Genomic DNA, 18,112 nt, shown 5'->3' with positions numbered 1-18,112 from the left:
TTCTTGTTGTAAATCTTGAATTTTTGATTGACCTACTGTATATGTTTAACAAATTTGAATGCCTAAGCTTGTTAATTATACAACCTAATTTATAATTGTAATTAATTTGTTGAAATTCGAATAATTTAGAATTTGATTTGATTTTCATAATTAATTGACGATTTAATTAGGTATCCATGATTAGAAACCACCATAAAAATTGTTAATTTATGATAAATTTTAATTTTTTATGACCTAGATTTGAATCCATGTTAATCGGAAATTAAATGATTAATAAATTTTCGATTTTTCGCCCTAAAATTATGAAATTAATATGATTTTTTAATTTGTCAATAATTTTGAATTAAAAATTTTAAATTTTTATGAAAAACGCTCATAAATGTTGCGCGCACAAAGCAATGGACGCTACGTGCATGTTACCCTTAAGGGGTGTTGTATAGTGCGGGCACGCGACGACGAGCAACGGAGCTCGTCGCCCGTGCGGTACGAATGCAGCGAGCGACAAGCAAGGCGCACGCGCAAGGCCCAACGCCTGGGAGTGTGTGCTGTGCGATGGGCGAGGGCGATGGGGAAAGGCACAAGCGAGAGAGCGAGACGCGTGTGGGCAGCGATGGGGCTGCGCCACATCGCGTGCTGGCTCGCCCAGCAAGCAAGACAGAACGCGCAAGCAGGGAGCGATCCCTCGCCCAGCGCGCGCTGCCTTGTGCAGCAAGTAGACGTGACGAAGCAATGGGGCTGCGCGCAGCGTAGCTTGCGTTGGATGCGTGTGCGTGTGGCGTTGTTGCTCGTGCCTTGTGCAGCGATCAGTCGTATGGGGCGCAGCAGCCTCGTGGCTCGATGGGGCTTGGGCGCAAGCCCAAGTGCCTCTTCTTGCTACGATTGATACGTTTTTATTTTAATTTTAGATTTTCAGTTCGGAAATAATTTTAATTAACTTTAAAATTAATAATTTAAATTGTTTTCTCGGAATTTAATTTTGATTATTATAATTATTATAAATTTTAATTTATACTAATTATTTTACTAAAATTAAAACCTTGAATTAATTTAAATTTAATTGTTTAATTCAACTGAAAATAAAATTAAATGGATTCGATTATAATTTTATATGAGCTTTAAATTTTAATTAAACTTGTATGTTTTCGGTTAGACTAGAAATACATTTTTATGTTTAAAATTAGTAAAGCATATAAAGTTATTGGTTTAAGTGGGAGCCTTTAGTCATAAACTCTTGATTAGGTCTACAATCCTTTAAGGTTAAACAAATTGATTAGAATTAATAAGGACTGAATAATTGGTAGATTATTGGTGCCCTTGATTAATTGCTGCAAATATTTATGTGATGCATAACATGTGTTTTACTAACCAGTTATGTGGGCCATTCATGATAATGAATGGGTGAATGGTATATATTGTATATGTACTGTTTTGCAGGTTATTGAAAAGTGACTAGTATGGCCCAAATAGGATAGAAAATATGGTATGCGTACCATTAATTTGAATGTAATATTGGTCTAAAGTACCAAAATTTATTGATTTTAAATATGGCCTGCGTACCATCAAATAGTTGTAATTAGTTTAATTATAGCTTATCCTATTTGAAGAAAATGGCGCCTCCCATGGTGAAATTCAAGATGGAATTTCCAATCCATTTTCAAGACGGACTTTGAAGTTGAAGCTTCAAGATGAAGTCGGGTCATACTAGATCACATTTATATCTTATGCATGTTTAAGTTATTTATTGCTTTTAAATATGTCTTAATTATGCATGAGATTATGGCTTGATTATGTTGTATGATTAAGGATTTTAGTTCACTTAAAATCTAACCAACATAGTAAGAGCCTTAAGTTCCAAACTTAAAAAATTGAGTTAAAAGGTGCCATGCCAAAATAACACTTACTTGGATAACCTTTACATCAATCTTAGTAATAGTTTTCCGCCATAGCGAGGTGTTACTTATTGATTCTAAAGGGGTAAGGTACACAAATAATTGTGAGTACATGTTAGTTTTGGTGAAATTCAACGATATAAGTAAGGAGTCCTTTTATGTCGTGGCAAATTCGATAGGTTTTCCTAATAAGTTCTTAGACGTACCTATTAACCAAGAGTAGTTTCTAGACTATTAGCAAAAGGCTTTTGCTTACCTAAAAGATTTTAGAATTGAGTCTAAATACATAATGTGCTTAATTCTTCAATGGTTTTAGGATCTTGGAATCATTTTATTCACACCTGCCGGAACACATAACTCGAATAAAATGCTTAATAAACATTAAATTATGCATGCATGCTAGAATTTAAGTTTATTAAGAGAAACTGTGAATGATTATTTATTTGTTTATTCTTTTTCAATTGTAGTTTTAAACTATGGCAAACAACAATTCATTCAACATTCGCTCAATTCTTGAAAAGGAGAAGTTGAATGGGAAAAACTTCCTTGACTGGCAAAGGAACTTGCAAATAGTTCTTATGCAGGAAGGAAAGGAGTATGTCCTGGAAGAGGCGATGCCCGAAGCCGCAGGCGAAGGGGTCACTCAGGCAGCCCTCAATCGTTGGATTGATGCCAACAAGGATGTGAAATGTCTAATGCTTGCAACCATGGGTGCAGATCTCCAGAAAACGTTCATCAACTCAGATGCTTTCACGATCATCAGTGAGTTAAAGAACATGTTCCAAGATCTGTCTCGAGTCGAAAGGTTCGAGACCCATAGGCAAATTCTTGAGACCAAGCTTAAGAAAGGCGAGCCCGTAAGTCCACATGTTCTCAAAATGATTGGACTCATTGAGAATATGAGTCGGCTGGATCAGCAATTCTCTTAGGAAATGGTTGTAGACACCATCCTCCATTCTCTTCATAGCTGGTATGATCAGTTCAAGCTGAATTACAGTATGAATAGTCTGGACAAAACGCTCACTAAGCTTCACGGTATGCTGAAGACCGCTGAAAAGACGCTCAAAAGTGATAAGCAAGATGTGCTTATGGTGCGTGGGGGCAAGTTCAAGAAATCTGGAAAGAAGAGGAATGCTAAGAAAGGTGGCAACAAGGCCAACCAGACTAAGCAGCCAGGCGACACCAAATCTGAAAAGAAGAAGGTGAGCCAACCCACTTCTGAATCTGAATGCTTCTATTGCAAGAAGAAGGGGCATTGGAAGAGAGATTGCTTGAAGCTAAAGGGAAGATCAGAAGAACGGAACAGTCGTTCCATCTTCAGGTATTTTCGTTATAGACTGTATACTTGCTAATTCAACTTCTTGGGTATTAGATACAGGTTGTGGCTCACACTTATGTTCCATTTCACAGGGACTAAGAAGAAGTAGAAGGTTAAGCAAGGGTGAAGTCAACCTACGAGTGGGAAATGGAGCACAGATTGCTGCATTAACTGTAGGAACTTATTATTTGTCGTTGCCCTCTGGGCTAGTTTTGGAACTGGAAGACTATTTCCATGTTCCAAGTCTTACTAAAAACATCATTTCTGTTTCTTGCTTAGATGCTAAGGGATTTTCCTTTTTAATAAAAGACAATAGTTGTTCGTTTTATTTTAAAGAGATGTTTTATGGATCTGCTAGATTAGTCAATGGACTTTATTTATTAGATCACGACAAACAAGTTTATAACATAAATACCAAAAAGGCCAAAAAGGATGATTCAGATCTCACCTATCTGTGGCATTGTCGATTAGGCCATATTAACTTGAAACGCATAGAAAGACTTCAAAAGGAAGGAATTCTTGAACCATTTGACTTAGAGGATTATGGTAAATGCGAATCATGTTTACTTGGCAAAATGACAAAGCAACCTTTCTCTAAAGTTGGAGAAAGAGCAACTGAACTATTGGATTTAATCCATACAGATGTATGTGGACCAATGAGTACAAATGCTAGAGGTGGTTTCAGCTACTTTATCACTTTCACTGATGACTTCAGTAGATATGGTTATGTCTACCTAATGAAGCATAAGTCTGAATCCTTTGACAAATTCAAGGAATTTCAGAGTGAAGTTGAGAATCAATTAGGCAAGAAGATTAAGGCTCTGCGGTCTGACAGAGGCGGTGAATATCTGAGCTATGAATTTGATGACCATCTGAAAGAATGTGGAATTCTATCAGAATTGACTCCTCCTGGAACACCACAATGGAACGGTGTGTCGGAATGGAGGAACAGAACCTTGCTAGACATGGTCAGATCAATGATGGTTCAGGCCGAACTTCCAATAGAATTTTGGGGACATGCACTAAATACAGCTGCACTCACTATAAATAGAGCTTCGTCTAAAGCTGTTGAAAAGACTCATATGAGGTATGGTTTGGAAAGCCTCCAAAAGTGTCTTTTCTTAAGATTTGGGGATGTGAAGTATACGTCAAATGATTAATTTCAGATAAACTTCATCCAAAATCTGACAAATGTATCCTTGTGGGCTACCCAAAGGAAACAAAGGGGTATTACTTCTACAATACATCTGAGAACAAGGTGTTTGTTGCTCGAGATGGTATCTTTTTGGAAAAGGATCACATTTCCAAAATGACAAGTGGGAGAAAAGTAGACCTCGAAGAAATTGGAGTCGAACAACAAACTCTAGATAATGCTAAAGATGACATTCAGGATGAAACTCAGAGATCTTTAGAAGTATCTGGTGAGAATCATGGACCATCTAGAAATGTAACCCCGCGTAGATCGCAGAGATATAGATCTCAACCGGAAAGGTACTTAGGTATTTTGACCAACGAGAGCTATGACGTTCTATTACTTGAAAGTGATGAACCTGCGACTTACAAACAAGCTATGACGAGCCCTAGCTCCAAGCAATGGCAAGAAGCCATGCAATCTGAATTAGACTCCATGTCTGAAAACCAAGTTTGGGATTTGGTCGATTTGCCAGATGGCTACCAAGCCATAGGAAGCAAATGGGTTTTCAAACTGAAAAAGGACAAGGATGGGAAACTTGAAGTTTTCAAAGCTAGATTGGTTGCAAAAGGTTACAGGCAAGTCCACGGTGTGGATTACGATGAAACCTTTTCACCAGTGCAATGCTAAAGTCTATTCGGATAATGTTAGCAATCGCTGCATATTACGATTACGAAATATGGCAGATGGACGTCAAAACCGCTTTCTTCAACGGCGTTTTAACATAAACTGTGTTTATGCCACAACCTGAGGGTTTTGAGGATCCAAAGAATGCTAAAAAGGTATGCAAGCTTAAGAAATCAATCTACGGATTGAAGCAGGCATCAAGGAGCTGGAATATACGTTTTGATGAAGCAGTCAGTGACTTTGGTTTCATCAAGAACGCAGACGAATCTTGTGTATACAAGAAGGTCAGTGGGAGCAAAATTGCTTTTCTAGTATTATATGTCGACGACATATTACTTATCGGAAATGACATTCCTATGTTGAACTCTGTCAAGATTTGGCTTGGGAAATGTTTTTCGATGAAGGATCTAGGAGAAGCACAGTACATACTGGGCATCAAGATTTACAGAGATAGATCAAAGAAGATGATTGGACTTAGTCAAAGCACTTATATCAATAAGGTGCTTGAAAGGTTCAAGATGGCAGACTCCAAGCGAGGCTACCTACCCATGTCTCATGGAATGACTCTAAGCAAGACTCAGTGCCCAAAAACACTTAATGAGAGTAGACGAATGAGTGGGATTCCATATGCATCATTGATTGGTTCAATAATGTATGCTATGATATGTACACGCCCGGATGTTGCGTATGCACTCAGTGCTACGAGCAGATACCATTCAGATCCAGGAGAGGCACATTGGACTACTGCCAAGAATATTCTGAAGTACCTGAAAAGGCACAAACATGACTTCCTGGTCTATGGTGGAGATGATGAATTAATTGTTAAAGGCTATACGGACGCAAGTTTCAAAACCGACAAAGATGATTTCAGATCACAGTCTGGGTTTGTCTTCTGCCTCAACGGAGGTGCAGTAAGCTGGAAAAGTGCTAAGCAAAGCCCCATTGCGGATTCTACAACTGAAGCGGAGTACGTTGCTGCACATGAAGCAGCAAAGGAAGCTATATGGATAAGGAAGTTCATAGGTGAACTTGGTGTAGTCCCCTCCATTAAAGGACCAATAGCTCTTTATTGTGATAATAATGGAGCTATTGCACAGGCAAAGGAGCCTAGACACCACCAGAGAGTTAAGCATGTACTTCGTAGATTTCACCTTCTACGAGAGTTCGTTGAAAGAAAAGAAGTCGAGATAAGCAAAATTGGAACTGATGACAACATCTCAGATCCATTGACTAAACCTCTGCCGCAGGCGAAGCACAACTCGCACACTGCAGCTATGGGAATCAAGCATATTGGAGAATGGCTTTGATGTCCTTATTTAATTTTTTAAAGTTTTAAAGTTTAATACTTTGTAAAACATTATTGGTTAATCATTCACATTAATGAATAGAATTCATTTTTCCATTTAATTTGTGGTTTATTAAATGATGAGTCCCTTCAAATTGACGATATATTCAAGATAGACTGTCAGGACCAGTCATGTGACTAAGAAATTTCTATCAAGTGAACTTAAATGTCAAACGTTGAAAAAGGTCCCTGGTCGGAGTTTTCTATAAAGATGGACGCATAGAAAACATTAGACGACTAGAATGCAAGATGACTAGTAGTTCTGTTTCTTGTACTATGTGGACATGGGAATGTCGTAATCATTTGCATAGATACTTACTTTGGGAAGACTTGTATCGGACAGACCTAAGAAACTTTACTGTAAGAGATGAAAATCTGTCATAAGTAAATTTCATTAAAATTATTAGACACTAATCCTCAATACCTGAGTGATTTGAGATTACTTGTTTGAGAACTGGTTACTTTGACGTTGTCAACCGTCGCACCGTAAAAGGAGGCTATAAAGGCAACGCTCAGGTAATCACCTATCAAACGAAGTCTAATCTCAAGATCGCAAGATTGAGATTGTCCTCCCATAAATCGGGATGAGATGCTGAAAGTTGTACAAGGCCACTCGGAGAGCTAGAAACTGTAAAATGCATGGCCGGGCTCAGATGAATCATAGGCTATGATTGTCTGTTTATTTGATCAGTTGAACTCTGAAACCGAGAAACACCTCTGGACATAATAAGGATGACAACTCTTACCTTATGTTCAAGAGCAAGCATCGAGTGACAAAGGAATTAGGAAATACACACTTGTCCCTAAGGACAAGTGGGAGACTGAAGGAAATAATGCCCTTGGTCCAAGTATGCAATTAATGATAAGTCTAATAAATGCGGTTCAGTATTAATTATACAAGTTAATAATTCAATGAGATCAAGTGAACTGAATGCCTAGCTAGAGGCCGCTTCAGTTCAAGTGGAATAATGATATTAATCCACAACTTACTCTTGACTGAACCCGTAGGGTCACACAAATAGTACGTAAACGGATCAAGTATTTAATAGCATTAAATACTCTATCTACGGATATTCGGAATCGACGAATCTTGGTTTCAGTGGGAGCTAAGATCGTCAAAGGAAAATAATGAATACTCCGGAAACGATGATATTGCCGGAAACGGATATATGGATCCCATCGGAAATATAAATATTATCCGAGTCGTAGATGTTGCCGGAAACGGAAACATGGTACGTATCGGAAAATATTATCGGAAATGGAAATATTACCGGAATTTGAAATATTGCCGGAAACGGAAATATTGTCGGAATCGGAAATATTATTGGAATCGGAAAATAATTCTGGAAACGGAAATATTAAATATTTGTTTGAAACGGAAATTAATTCCGGAATCGGAAATATTAAATATTGTTCGTATCGGAAATGAATTCCGGAATCGGGAAATTAATCGGAAGCGCGTCGTACGAATTAGCATCGGACGAGACTTGCTAGAAGAAGGCCCAACACGAAGCCAGGCCCGCGTCCAGCAAGCCAGCGCACCACACAAGGTAACCAAGGCCACGCCAGGCCCAACGCAAGGCCAGGCCCAACAGGACAAGGCTGCCAGCAGGCTGCGCGAGCGCGATGGGCTGCGAGGCGTGGGCTGCGAGGCTCGCGTGGGCCGCAAGGCTTGCGTGGGCTGAGCGCCCGCAAGGGCCATTCTCGTGTGCGTTTGTGTCCGATACAAATCCTAAATCTAATGGGATTCGTTCAATGATTAAATTCCTAATCCTAACGGATAAATTAGTTAATAAGAGTTTTAATAAAATTCTAATTAAGCTAATTTGTATCCTAGTAGGATTCCAATTCCCTTTCCATACCCCTATAAATATGTGGCCTTGGTTCACAATTTAAGGACGGAGTTTCAAGTATTCAAAAGGTAAGAATTTAAGCAAAAATTCAGCCAAACACTTGCCCCATATTAGCCGAATATTTCTAGTAACTTAAGGGCGATTCTAGTTGGTCAATCTTAAGGCGGATCCGGACGTGCTGTGGACTTTCTACGGAGGGACGACACTTGGAGTCCTAAAGACTTGTACTTGTTCGGTTCGGGCGCAGCTAGGGAGGGCACGCTACAAAGTGTATGCATTCTAGACTAATTATTTGGTTATGTGCAATTAATTTGAATCCTGGCATATAGGTTTTTCCGCATGATTTATGTTGTTCATATGTATCATAACCTAACACCCCCTCCTTTCCTTCTTTCGTTAGACTCGTGGATATCGCTCCTTCTTCTCGTTCTCCCAGGGGTGGTTTTGAAGGAAATAATGCCCTTGGTCCAAGTATGCATTCAATGCTAAGTCTAATAAATGCGGTTCAGTATTAATTATACAAGTTAATAATTCAGTGAGATCAAGTGAACTGTAGTCCTAGCTAGAGGCCGCTTCAGTTCAAGTGGAATTAATAATATTAATCCACAACTTACTCTTGACTGAACCCGTAGGGTCACACAAATAGTACGTGAACGGATCAAGTATTTAAAGGAATTAAATACTCCATTTTTGGATATTCGGAATCGACGGATCTCGGTTCCAGTGGGAGCTGAAATCGTCAAAGGCATTATGAATACTCCGGAAACGATGATATTGCCAGACACGGAAATATGGATCGTATCAAAAATATAAATATTATCGAAGTCGTAGATGTTGCAGGAAACGGAAACATGGTACGTATCGCAAAATATTATTGGAATCGGAAATATTGTCGGAAAGGGAAATATTGTCAGAATCAGAAATATTATGGGAATTGGAAAATAATTCCGGAATCGGAAATATTAAATATTTGTTCGAAACGGAAATTAATTCCGGAATCGAAAATATTAAATATTGTTCGAATCGGAAATGAATTCCGGAATCGGAAAATTAATCGGAAGCGCGTCGTACGAAATAAACATCGGACGAGCTTGCTAGACGAAGGCCCAACACGAAGCCAGGCCCACGCCTAGCAAGCCTAACGCGCAAGGCATGAGCAGCGAGCAACCAAAGGCACGCAAGGCCCAGCGCAAGGCCAGGCCCAGCGCGCCCATGGCTGCGAGCAAACACGTGGGCTGCGAGCAGCGTGTGGGCTGCGAGCTGCATTAGGCTTTTCCGCGCACGCGAGCATGGCTTGCTCTCTTGTGGGCCGTGCTCGTGTGTGTGTTGAAGTTTGTGCGTGCATCAAATCCTTAAGCAATTAGGATTAGATTAAAAGATTAATTTCCTTAAGTTACTAGTTTTAAGTAAACTCTAATTCTAATAGATTTAGATTACTTGAATCCTAGTAGACTTCTAATTCCATTATTCCTACCCTATAAATATGTGATGGCTTTCACAATTTATGAACACATAATTTCAAGTATTCACCTAGTTTTAAGGATTAAAACTAATAATAATATTTCCTCAAATATTCGAATATTCATAATACCTTAGGTGCAATTCTAGTTAATTAAATCTAAGGCGGATCCGAACGTGCTGTGGACTATCTACGGAGGGACGACATTTGGAGTCCTAAACTTGTTCTTGTTCGGTTCGGGCGCAGCTAGGGAGGGCACGCTACAAAGTGTATGTATCCTAAATTATGCTAATTGTTATGTGGAAATTAATTTGGATTCCTAGCTTTATGATTTTTCTGCATGATTTATATGTATCATAACCTAACAGTGGTATCAGAGCCTCTAATTAATTCCATAATAATTAGTTAACATGGTTAAATTTTATAAATTTGCAATGAATTAAAAGGGGTAATTAATTTCGAAAATTTCGATTTTTTGTAATTAATTGCAAATTCGTGCGTTTATTTAATTATATGTTCGCAGAATTTTCGACAGTTTAGTCAATAATGGTCGGAATCGTATAATTTTATAGTGAATTTCGCATGTAAACGGCGTTTTAAAATTTTGACTAAAATCAAAGATTTGATGCCGAACCCAAAATTCCCAAATTCGAAGCCTAACTATGACTTTTCGGAGGTTTTAGTTTTTCGAACGCAAAATTTGTAATTTTTAAGATGTTAAATTAAATATTTGCGATTCTTGTTTGTAAATCTTGAATTTTTTATTGACCTACTGTATATATTTAACAAATTTAAATGCCTAAGCTTGTTAATTATACAACCTAATTTGTAATTGTGATTAATTTGTTGAAATTCGAATAATTTAGAATTTGATTTGTTTTTCAAAATTAATTGACAATTTAATTAGGTATCCATGATTAAAACCACCATAAAAATTGTTAAAATTGATAAATTTTAAATTTTTATGACCTAGACTTGGATCCTTGATAATCGGAAATTAATTTGAATAGTAAATTTTCAATTTTTCGCCCTAAATTTATGAAATTAATATGTTTTATTAATTTGTCTATAAATTTGAATCAAAAAGTTTTTATTTTTATATAATCCGCTCATAAATCTTGCATGCACAAAGCAATGGACGCTACGTGTTACCCTTAAGAGGTGTTGTATAGTGCTGGCATGCGACGACGAGCAAGGGAGCTCGTCGCCCATGCGGTACGAATGCACCGAGCAAGCAAGCGTGGCAAGGCAGTGGGCCTGCCTAGGCGCTGTGTGCTACGAGCAAGGGCGGATGGGGCGAAGGGGCAAGGCACATGCGAGACGAGGCACGCGAGCAAGGGAGCAAGCGCTGCCTCGCCCAGCGAGCAATCCAGAACACAGCGACACTACAGGAAAATGATACATATGTAGACGGAATAATTGTGACGGTGTAACAAAGGGTCGCAAGGATTTTGGGGGCGCGAATACTACTTTGCAAATTGCGGCGGTTTAGAGGGTCGCAATATATTACGACACACACTAAAGCGTCGCTATTTACCATAAAAAACACGTGAAACCCACGTGTTAATATTTCGCCAAATATTTTCGCCAAATATTTTCGCCAAAAAGATATCCCGCCTAACTCTGTTCCCACGCCCTGCTCCCACGCCCTGCTCCACGATTTTCTCCCTCAAACAACCGACTAAACCCTCACTCTCAACAATCAACTGCTCTCTACTCTCAACAATCAACTGCTCTCTGAAACATTCCTAGAGAATCGCTCAAGCTTTCGGAATCCCCTCAATTTCGTCGGTAAATCCTCAAATTCGTCCACAGTTTGTAGCAATAATCTCATTCCTCTCAATATTTAAGGATTGAAATCCCAGCTGGTTAATTCGTCTTCATAATTGCCCAAACAAAACCATCTCAAGCATCTATAAATTAGTGTTTTTTTCTGGAGAAATTCGTTCGTGGGTTGTAGAATTACAGCTAGTTTGTTTTTTCAGATAGATTCGCCCAATTCAATCAAGAAATTCTTGAAGGTTTGTTTATTTTTTTACTTTTATCTGCGGAATTTGTGTGTTTGATTTTTTTTAATTCATACTGATAGTAATTTTCTTGCAATTTAACAGATTTATGCAAGAATTCAACATATTGTTTTTATGTTTTAATTTAGGGTTAATATGTAGTTAGTTTCGATCAAGGCTGTATTTTAATTACTTTTTAATTTCTATTGGTTTTCTTAGTCATTTATATTGCATATAGATTCTAGTTGTTTTATATTTCTGCTTATTACAACAGAGATGCTGATGTTGTTGTTTAATTGCTGTTTAAATTTCAATGCTTTTACAAAATCATCAATAATAATTCACTTGCACAGTTGTGATTTGCGTTGGCCGAGTTTTTCATAGAACCGTAGCTTAAATTTCCACCCCTTTAATTTTTATTCTCTGTTTTGGGTGGGATTTTTGTTGATGAGCTTCTGCGATTGCGGTGGTGTTGGTAACTGCAGACTGTTGTGCGGTATGTTGTGTTGTTATCCGGGTTGCCTCTACATTTATGTTCTTATTGCCAATTGTGCTTTTGCAAATGCATCCTGTGAAGGTTTAGGATTTACTATCTTTCTCAATTTCAACGTTGCTAGCTACTAAAGCCAATACTATGGCCCGTGAATTTGTTTTGGGTATTCCCCCTCCGACCTCTTATTAATCAAACCGATTAGTTTGTGGGTGGTTTCATTGGATGTGATTTTTTATATTTTACTCCTGTTTATAACATCTTATATGGTTGAATTTCCCAAGATTTTTCTTGCATTTGGTGATTTCTGACTGAATATAAATGCATATTGTTGTTTTGATAGGTTATCCTAACCCACAATAGGTAAGCTGTATATAACTAGACTCTGCAATATTTGTGAATACTGGGAAAATAAATTTACCTTAACTAGTAATACAAAAGCAAAGTAATCAGTTAACAAGAGATTAGACTCTAGATATTAGGTAATTTCATTAGACTTAGATGCTACTGCTAGTTAAGGTACATTTATTTTCCCAGTATGACGTTCTGCAATGAGATGTAATTACCTCAGTATGACGTTATGCAATGAGTTGTAATTACCTCAAGAAAAGCCCAAATTTCCTCGAAAAGTTCCTTTAAAATCACAAAAATAATTAGAAAACATCCCAAAACTAGTTGTATTCTGCTTTCTGTGTGGGAGGATGGTTTTCCATATATTTTTCCAAGGTTCAGCTTCAAATATTATTAACCTCTTTAATCCGTACTGAATTTCTGTTTCAGAGAAATAAATTATCTATAAATTTCTCGTAAATTAACCAGGGTTCTTTAGCATTGGATATAGGAAGACTAGCAGGAGGATATGGAATGGGTGCCTTCTCCTATGTGGTATGTATGCTTTGGAGTTATATGCCATCTTTCTAGACAAAAAAACTCTGTTCAATGGCCACATTTTTGCAGCTTTACATTGAAGTGCTAGCCAACATGATATGGTAAAATCAACAGGTACCTGTTTACATTGCGGAAATATCACCTGTAAATCTCCGAGGAGCACTTACAACATTAAACCAGGTATTTTTGTAACTGTTGTACTTCATGTTTTACTAAAAATTCTTGCAGTTACCATATCAAATTTTAATAATGATATTATTACGGTTTTTGCATAGACTTACACTATTTTCTCCTATTGTAGGTCATGATCTGTACTGGCGTCTCAGTGGCGTTTATAATAGGGATAGTTTTATCATGGAGGACTTTAGCATTAACTGGTAAAGAATTAGGGAAAAGGAGTTCATTGCTGAGTTTGATTACTTAAAACAAAAATCTTAGACTTTGTAGCAAGAGACTTACTAGCCATATAATGCAGGACTTGTTCCATGTGCTGTTCTGCTTTTGGGTTTATGCTTCATTCCAGAATCTCCAAGATGGATGGTAAGCATACAGAATCATTTCAAAATTAGGTATAAAATTCAATTGGAACAATCATATCAAATCGAAGTAAATACAGGCGAAAATAGGATCTCAAAAGGAGTTTGAAGCTGCATTTCAGAAACTTCGTGGCAAGGATGCAGATATAACCCATGAGGCTGCTGAGATTCAAGTACTAGTTGTTCTAAGCTGGTTCTTTCAATTTGACTATTATTATACTCAAGCACTGAAGTGGCCTACTCATATTTGCACATTACGACTTTCAATTGACAGGATTACATAGAAGAACTCGAAAAGATGCCCAAAGCTAATATGTTTGACTTGTTTCAAAAGAGGTATCTACGTTCTGTAACGGTAAGACTTCTACCCTTGTTATATGTTATCAGCTGATTGTGTCAAATTTGTGAATCCATAAGTCTTAACACAACTCCCTAATCTTATAGGGTTTTCTCAACTCATTTTGTTAAATACTTCGTATATGACAACTCACACACATTAACAAATCACATCATATACGGGCCAACAAAATACTATATATAATGTTCTTTAGATTTCATAATTTAACAGTACTTTGTCTTACTGATCACTAAACCAATGAGCCAAATCTGACTCAATTTGTTTATCTGATTAAATAAGCAAGGGCAGAGGCGAGTTGCGCTACTTAAAGAGAATTGATTAATTCACTTGACCAACAACACAAAAAAAAATGTTCATCAGATCAGAAATTTGAGTTCTTGAGCTTTCATTAGCTTTAGCCAAAAGTGATAAACACTTTTCCAAAAGTTATCCCTGTTCCAAACCACAACCTATGTCACTCGAAATTTGGACCGGGACACACGGACACACAGACCGCCACAATGCAGATCAGCTAGTGGTTTCTTCACTCTATGTCCAGCCTAATTTGAAGCACTAAATTCTCATATCCTACACAAAAGATAAAATAACAACTAACAATGCCTACCATCACCAAATGTATTTCTACTACCTATATAAGGAAAATATCATGGTCAAAATCCACAATGGTTTCCCATCAAAACCCACCTCCCAGCCAAATACCATTTTGACAATAAAGATCAACCACATACTCCACTCCAACCTCCATCCAATTGTGTTTGTTCTGATAGACGTTTCACAACCTCCGACAAATAAATTTGATAAGTCAAGTTATCTTTCCTCTGTACTCTTCTTGAATTACTAGAACTTCTACTTCACTAAGTTTTATCAGAATATTTCAAGCATGTTCGCTTTATACTACTCCCATCTGGATTCTAAGATCATGGAAAAATACATCAACCATGAGAAAGCATTGCAGTTGATCCACTAACAAAGCCTTTTTGTTTCACAAGAAACATCTCAATCCTTTCTTACAGAGTTACAGATCGATCAGCAAAATAAATGAATTGCAATACTGACGACTCACAAAACAGAATTGCAAGAAGAAACATACAGATCGATCAGAAAAATAAATGAATTGCAAAGTAAAACTCTATACCTAAACAAGGTTGGTAGGAGCCAGAAAATAGCAGATCAATATGGTATTGTGGCCAACAAAAATTTGAGAAAATAGCAGATCAATATGCATAGCACCTGACCAATTCACAGGAAAGTCCGACCCCCCCCAGGTGATGTAGCTTAACAACTAGCAGAAACCTACAACCTGAAGTTCCATGTAAATCAAAAGTTTTAGCAGCCATGTTGACAGCTGACCTGAACATTGCAGAATCTGAGAAGGCTGTTAGATCTATAACAATCTTTACTCAACTGCCAAAACCCTAGGAATTCAAAGGCTTTACTCCCCTAAGGTACAAATTAGAAAGGGTTTAGATTGATTATATGAGCTTCACTCACTAAATGCAATTAATCTACCTGATCTAATTTTCAGTGTTTTCACTGGCCCACAAGTGTATTTAATCTTGTTTTACTCACCGATTTACAACAGACTCTTTAGTTAAAAGTCTCTCCTTCCACAAAAGAATTTTTGAAAAATTTCCTGAATATTTATCTCAAAATCTGAAAATTACAAGCAAAGAGCTGAAATAATCTTAATAAACTGTCCTAGTACCTCACTACCTCCTTAACAAATTACATATCTAATACCTAGTCCCTAAAAAGATTCTGAAATAAGAAGACTAAACCTAATCTAATTAGGAAACCAACTCCTGGTACACAAGTACACGTTTTCAGCTCTTCTTACTTTCTTAGCACCTCTAAGTTTTTAAACAAACCAATCCTGATACACATGGGACTTGAACAAAACAACAATTACTGAAATCCCAAACAAATTTTAATTTGAATTCAACAGATTCAGGAATCCTTGATAGTGCAACTAGCAAACAGAAAAACGAGTTGAATTCACCAAATTGACACACCATTGCATAGCCTTGGCTAATAATAATATAGAGAAGATAACATGATTTTTAGAAGAGTCAACGACCTACTAGAAAGAATAAAATTCAAATAGCTCATCTGCAATCAACGACTCCTATAAACATAACATTAGAATGTATGAAGAAGATTTTCACCATATCAAAATGTAATTCACACGTAAGGAAACCAGTTTAGAATGCAAGGCGTACAAGGAAAAAGACAACTTGTCTGTGATTCTTTTCAGCAGCCAATTGCGCTGGAGTGAGGCCAGTGTTATCTACCACAATCAGGTCGTCTTTCTTTCCAGTCTGTACCAATACCGTGCAGGCCTCCAAGTTCCCTCGAATGGAAAACCAATGGAGAGGGGTACATAGCTCGAGAGAAAGCATTTATGTATTTGTGCTTGTTTATTAACGTAAACCAAAAAGTGTGGATGGTTTATGCGATGGTAAAATTATATAATATGATTTATGCGCCGGTAAAATTCTATAGTACCATGGGGTTGTTATGAGAGAGAAAGTTGAGTAATGGTCGAGGGAGCTGCCTGCTGCTTTTAGCAGAAAGAAGGTCATGTGAGTCTAAATCATATACATTTTTACAATCAATCTCTTTTGGTCTTTATAATTCAACCCCCAAAGTATTGTATGAAGTATGGTTTAATCTCTTTCCTTTTTTACATTCTTCTTCTGCAGGTAACTCTTGAGATCCCTTGGGTCAAGTGGGAAGATGGGTGGACATGGGAAGTGAAGGCACAATTGATGGAAGCTGTTGAGTGGCCTCAAAAGCACCAGGATGCATTCGAGCGAATTGGAACCTGCCCACCAACAAGAGTGTTGTTGTTTGGTCCCCCCTGGATGCAGCAAAACGCTCATGGCCCGTCCTGTAGCTTCTGAGGCAGGACTGAATTTTCTGGCTGTCAAGTGTCCAGAGTTATTCAGCAAGTGGGTTGATGAATCTGAGAAGGCTGTTAGATCTCTTTTTGCCAAAGCAAGAGCTAACGCGCCATCAGTTATATTTTTTGATGAAATAGACAATCTTGTTGTCATCCGTGGAAAGGAAAGTGATGGTGTTTCAGTTGCAGATAGGGTCATGAGTCAACTTTTGGTTGAATTGGATGGTAAGCTATTTGTGGGTCTAGTAGCAGTATCATTATTTAATAGATTGGAAGTGTTACTTTGTCGTAAAGCTGTTTTAGCTATTTACCCTCTGTTGTCTTCTTGCTGTTTTGTTGCTTTCTTTAATCTGTACCCTTACGCCTTTCTTCAGTTTTCCTTTGGGTTTGCATTCTTATTGGAACTGGATTGTTTCCTTATTTTACACTCAATATCTATTAGTGAACTTGAAAGAACCATGTGAAGATATCTACAATCTTGGAGTATATTTAAGGCCCCCTCATGTTAAGTGGTGGCATGGTGCAATGATGGAAATTGTGTCAATTAAAAGTGAAGCAAACTAGACTTATGTATGGTCCGAAAATGTTTTTTCTTATTCATGTCATATGATGTCTGGAACCCTAAGAAGACCTGCTTTCTTCTAGGTCTACATGGAAGAGTTAATGTTACTGTTATTGCTGCTACAAATCGTCCTGACAAGATTGATCCTGCCCTTCTTAGACCAGGTGATCTTCTGCGGCTCTCTCTGATACACAAATATGAGTAATTTTTTTGGTTAAATTTACTTTTTTTTTTCTTTATCCTGCATGTTACCAACTTCTTAAATATTTTCCTGATTTTGGACCCGGTTATTGAACAGGGTGGTTTGATCGACTCCTATATGTTGGACCCCCTAGTGAAACAGATCGTGTTGACGTATTTCATGTTCATTTGCGTAAAATGCCTTGCGGTTTTGATGTTGATGTAAGCGAGCTGGCTCATCTCACTGAAGGTTGTACTGGTGCTGACATATCTTCGATCTGCAGGGAAGCAGCAATTTCAGCAATTGAAGTATGTTGTATAAGTTCTTGGGTTGCAGAAACGTTTGTTATATTTTCAGCTGTAATTTTTATTTGCATATTTCAATGAAATCAGGAGAACCTAAATTGTTCAGAAGTAAAGATGGAGCACTAAAAGACTGCAATTCTTCGTGTACACCCATCAGAGATTCAACCTTATCAAGAATTGTCGGACAAGTTTCAGCGGCTT

General features: G+C 37.7%; 1 protein-coding gene across 4 annotated transcripts; it reads left to right on the top strand.

Moving 5' to 3' along the window:
* The first annotated feature begins 11,207 nt into the window (after window positions 1–11,207).
* Window positions 11,208–17,014, top strand: LOC130466296 (sugar transporter ERD6-like 7). Of its 4 annotated transcripts, none has more exons than XM_056835146.1 (8): window positions 11,208–11,474; window positions 12,999–13,064; window positions 13,182–13,247; window positions 13,369–13,444; window positions 13,543–13,607; window positions 13,684–13,776; window positions 13,878–13,958; window positions 16,664–17,014. In XM_056835146.1, the coding sequence occupies exons 2-8, from the start codon at window positions 13,044–13,046 to the stop codon at window positions 16,862–16,864; spliced, it is 603 nt and encodes a 200-aa protein (XP_056691124.1). In that variant the 5' UTR covers window positions 11,208–11,474; window positions 12,999–13,043; the 3' UTR covers window positions 16,865–17,014. The 4 variants fall into 4 exon arrangements, with proteins under 4 accessions (XP_056691124.1, XP_056691123.1, XP_056691122.1 ...); XM_056835145.1 differs by having other exon boundaries at window positions 11,208–11,704; XM_056835144.1 differs by having other exon boundaries at window positions 11,208–12,185.
* The last annotated feature ends 1,098 nt before the right edge of the window (window positions 17,015–18,112 follow it).

This window comes from Spinacia oleracea, chromosome 1 (genome assembly GCF_020520425.1).
Source record: "Spinacia oleracea cultivar Varoflay chromosome 1, BTI_SOV_V1, whole genome shotgun sequence".
Taxonomy (NCBI): domain Eukaryota; kingdom Viridiplantae; phylum Streptophyta; class Magnoliopsida; order Caryophyllales; family Amaranthaceae; genus Spinacia; species Spinacia oleracea.
The sequence above is the reverse complement of the archived record's forward strand: the minus strand, read 5'-3'. Positions and strand labels throughout refer to the sequence as shown.

Excerpts from the sequence above, each read along its gene's own strand:
- LOC130466296 (XM_056835146.1), top strand. The coding sequence starts at position 13,044 with ATGGGTGCCTTCTCCTATGTG. Across the intron at positions 13,065-13,181 it reads TGGGTGCCTTCTCCTATGTG|GTACCTGTTTACATTGCGGA; the intron begins GTATGTATGCTT and ends TAAAATCAACAG. Across the intron at positions 13,445-13,542 it reads GAGGACTTTAGCATTAACTG|GACTTGTTCCATGTGCTGTT; the intron begins GTAAAGAATTAG and ends CATATAATGCAG.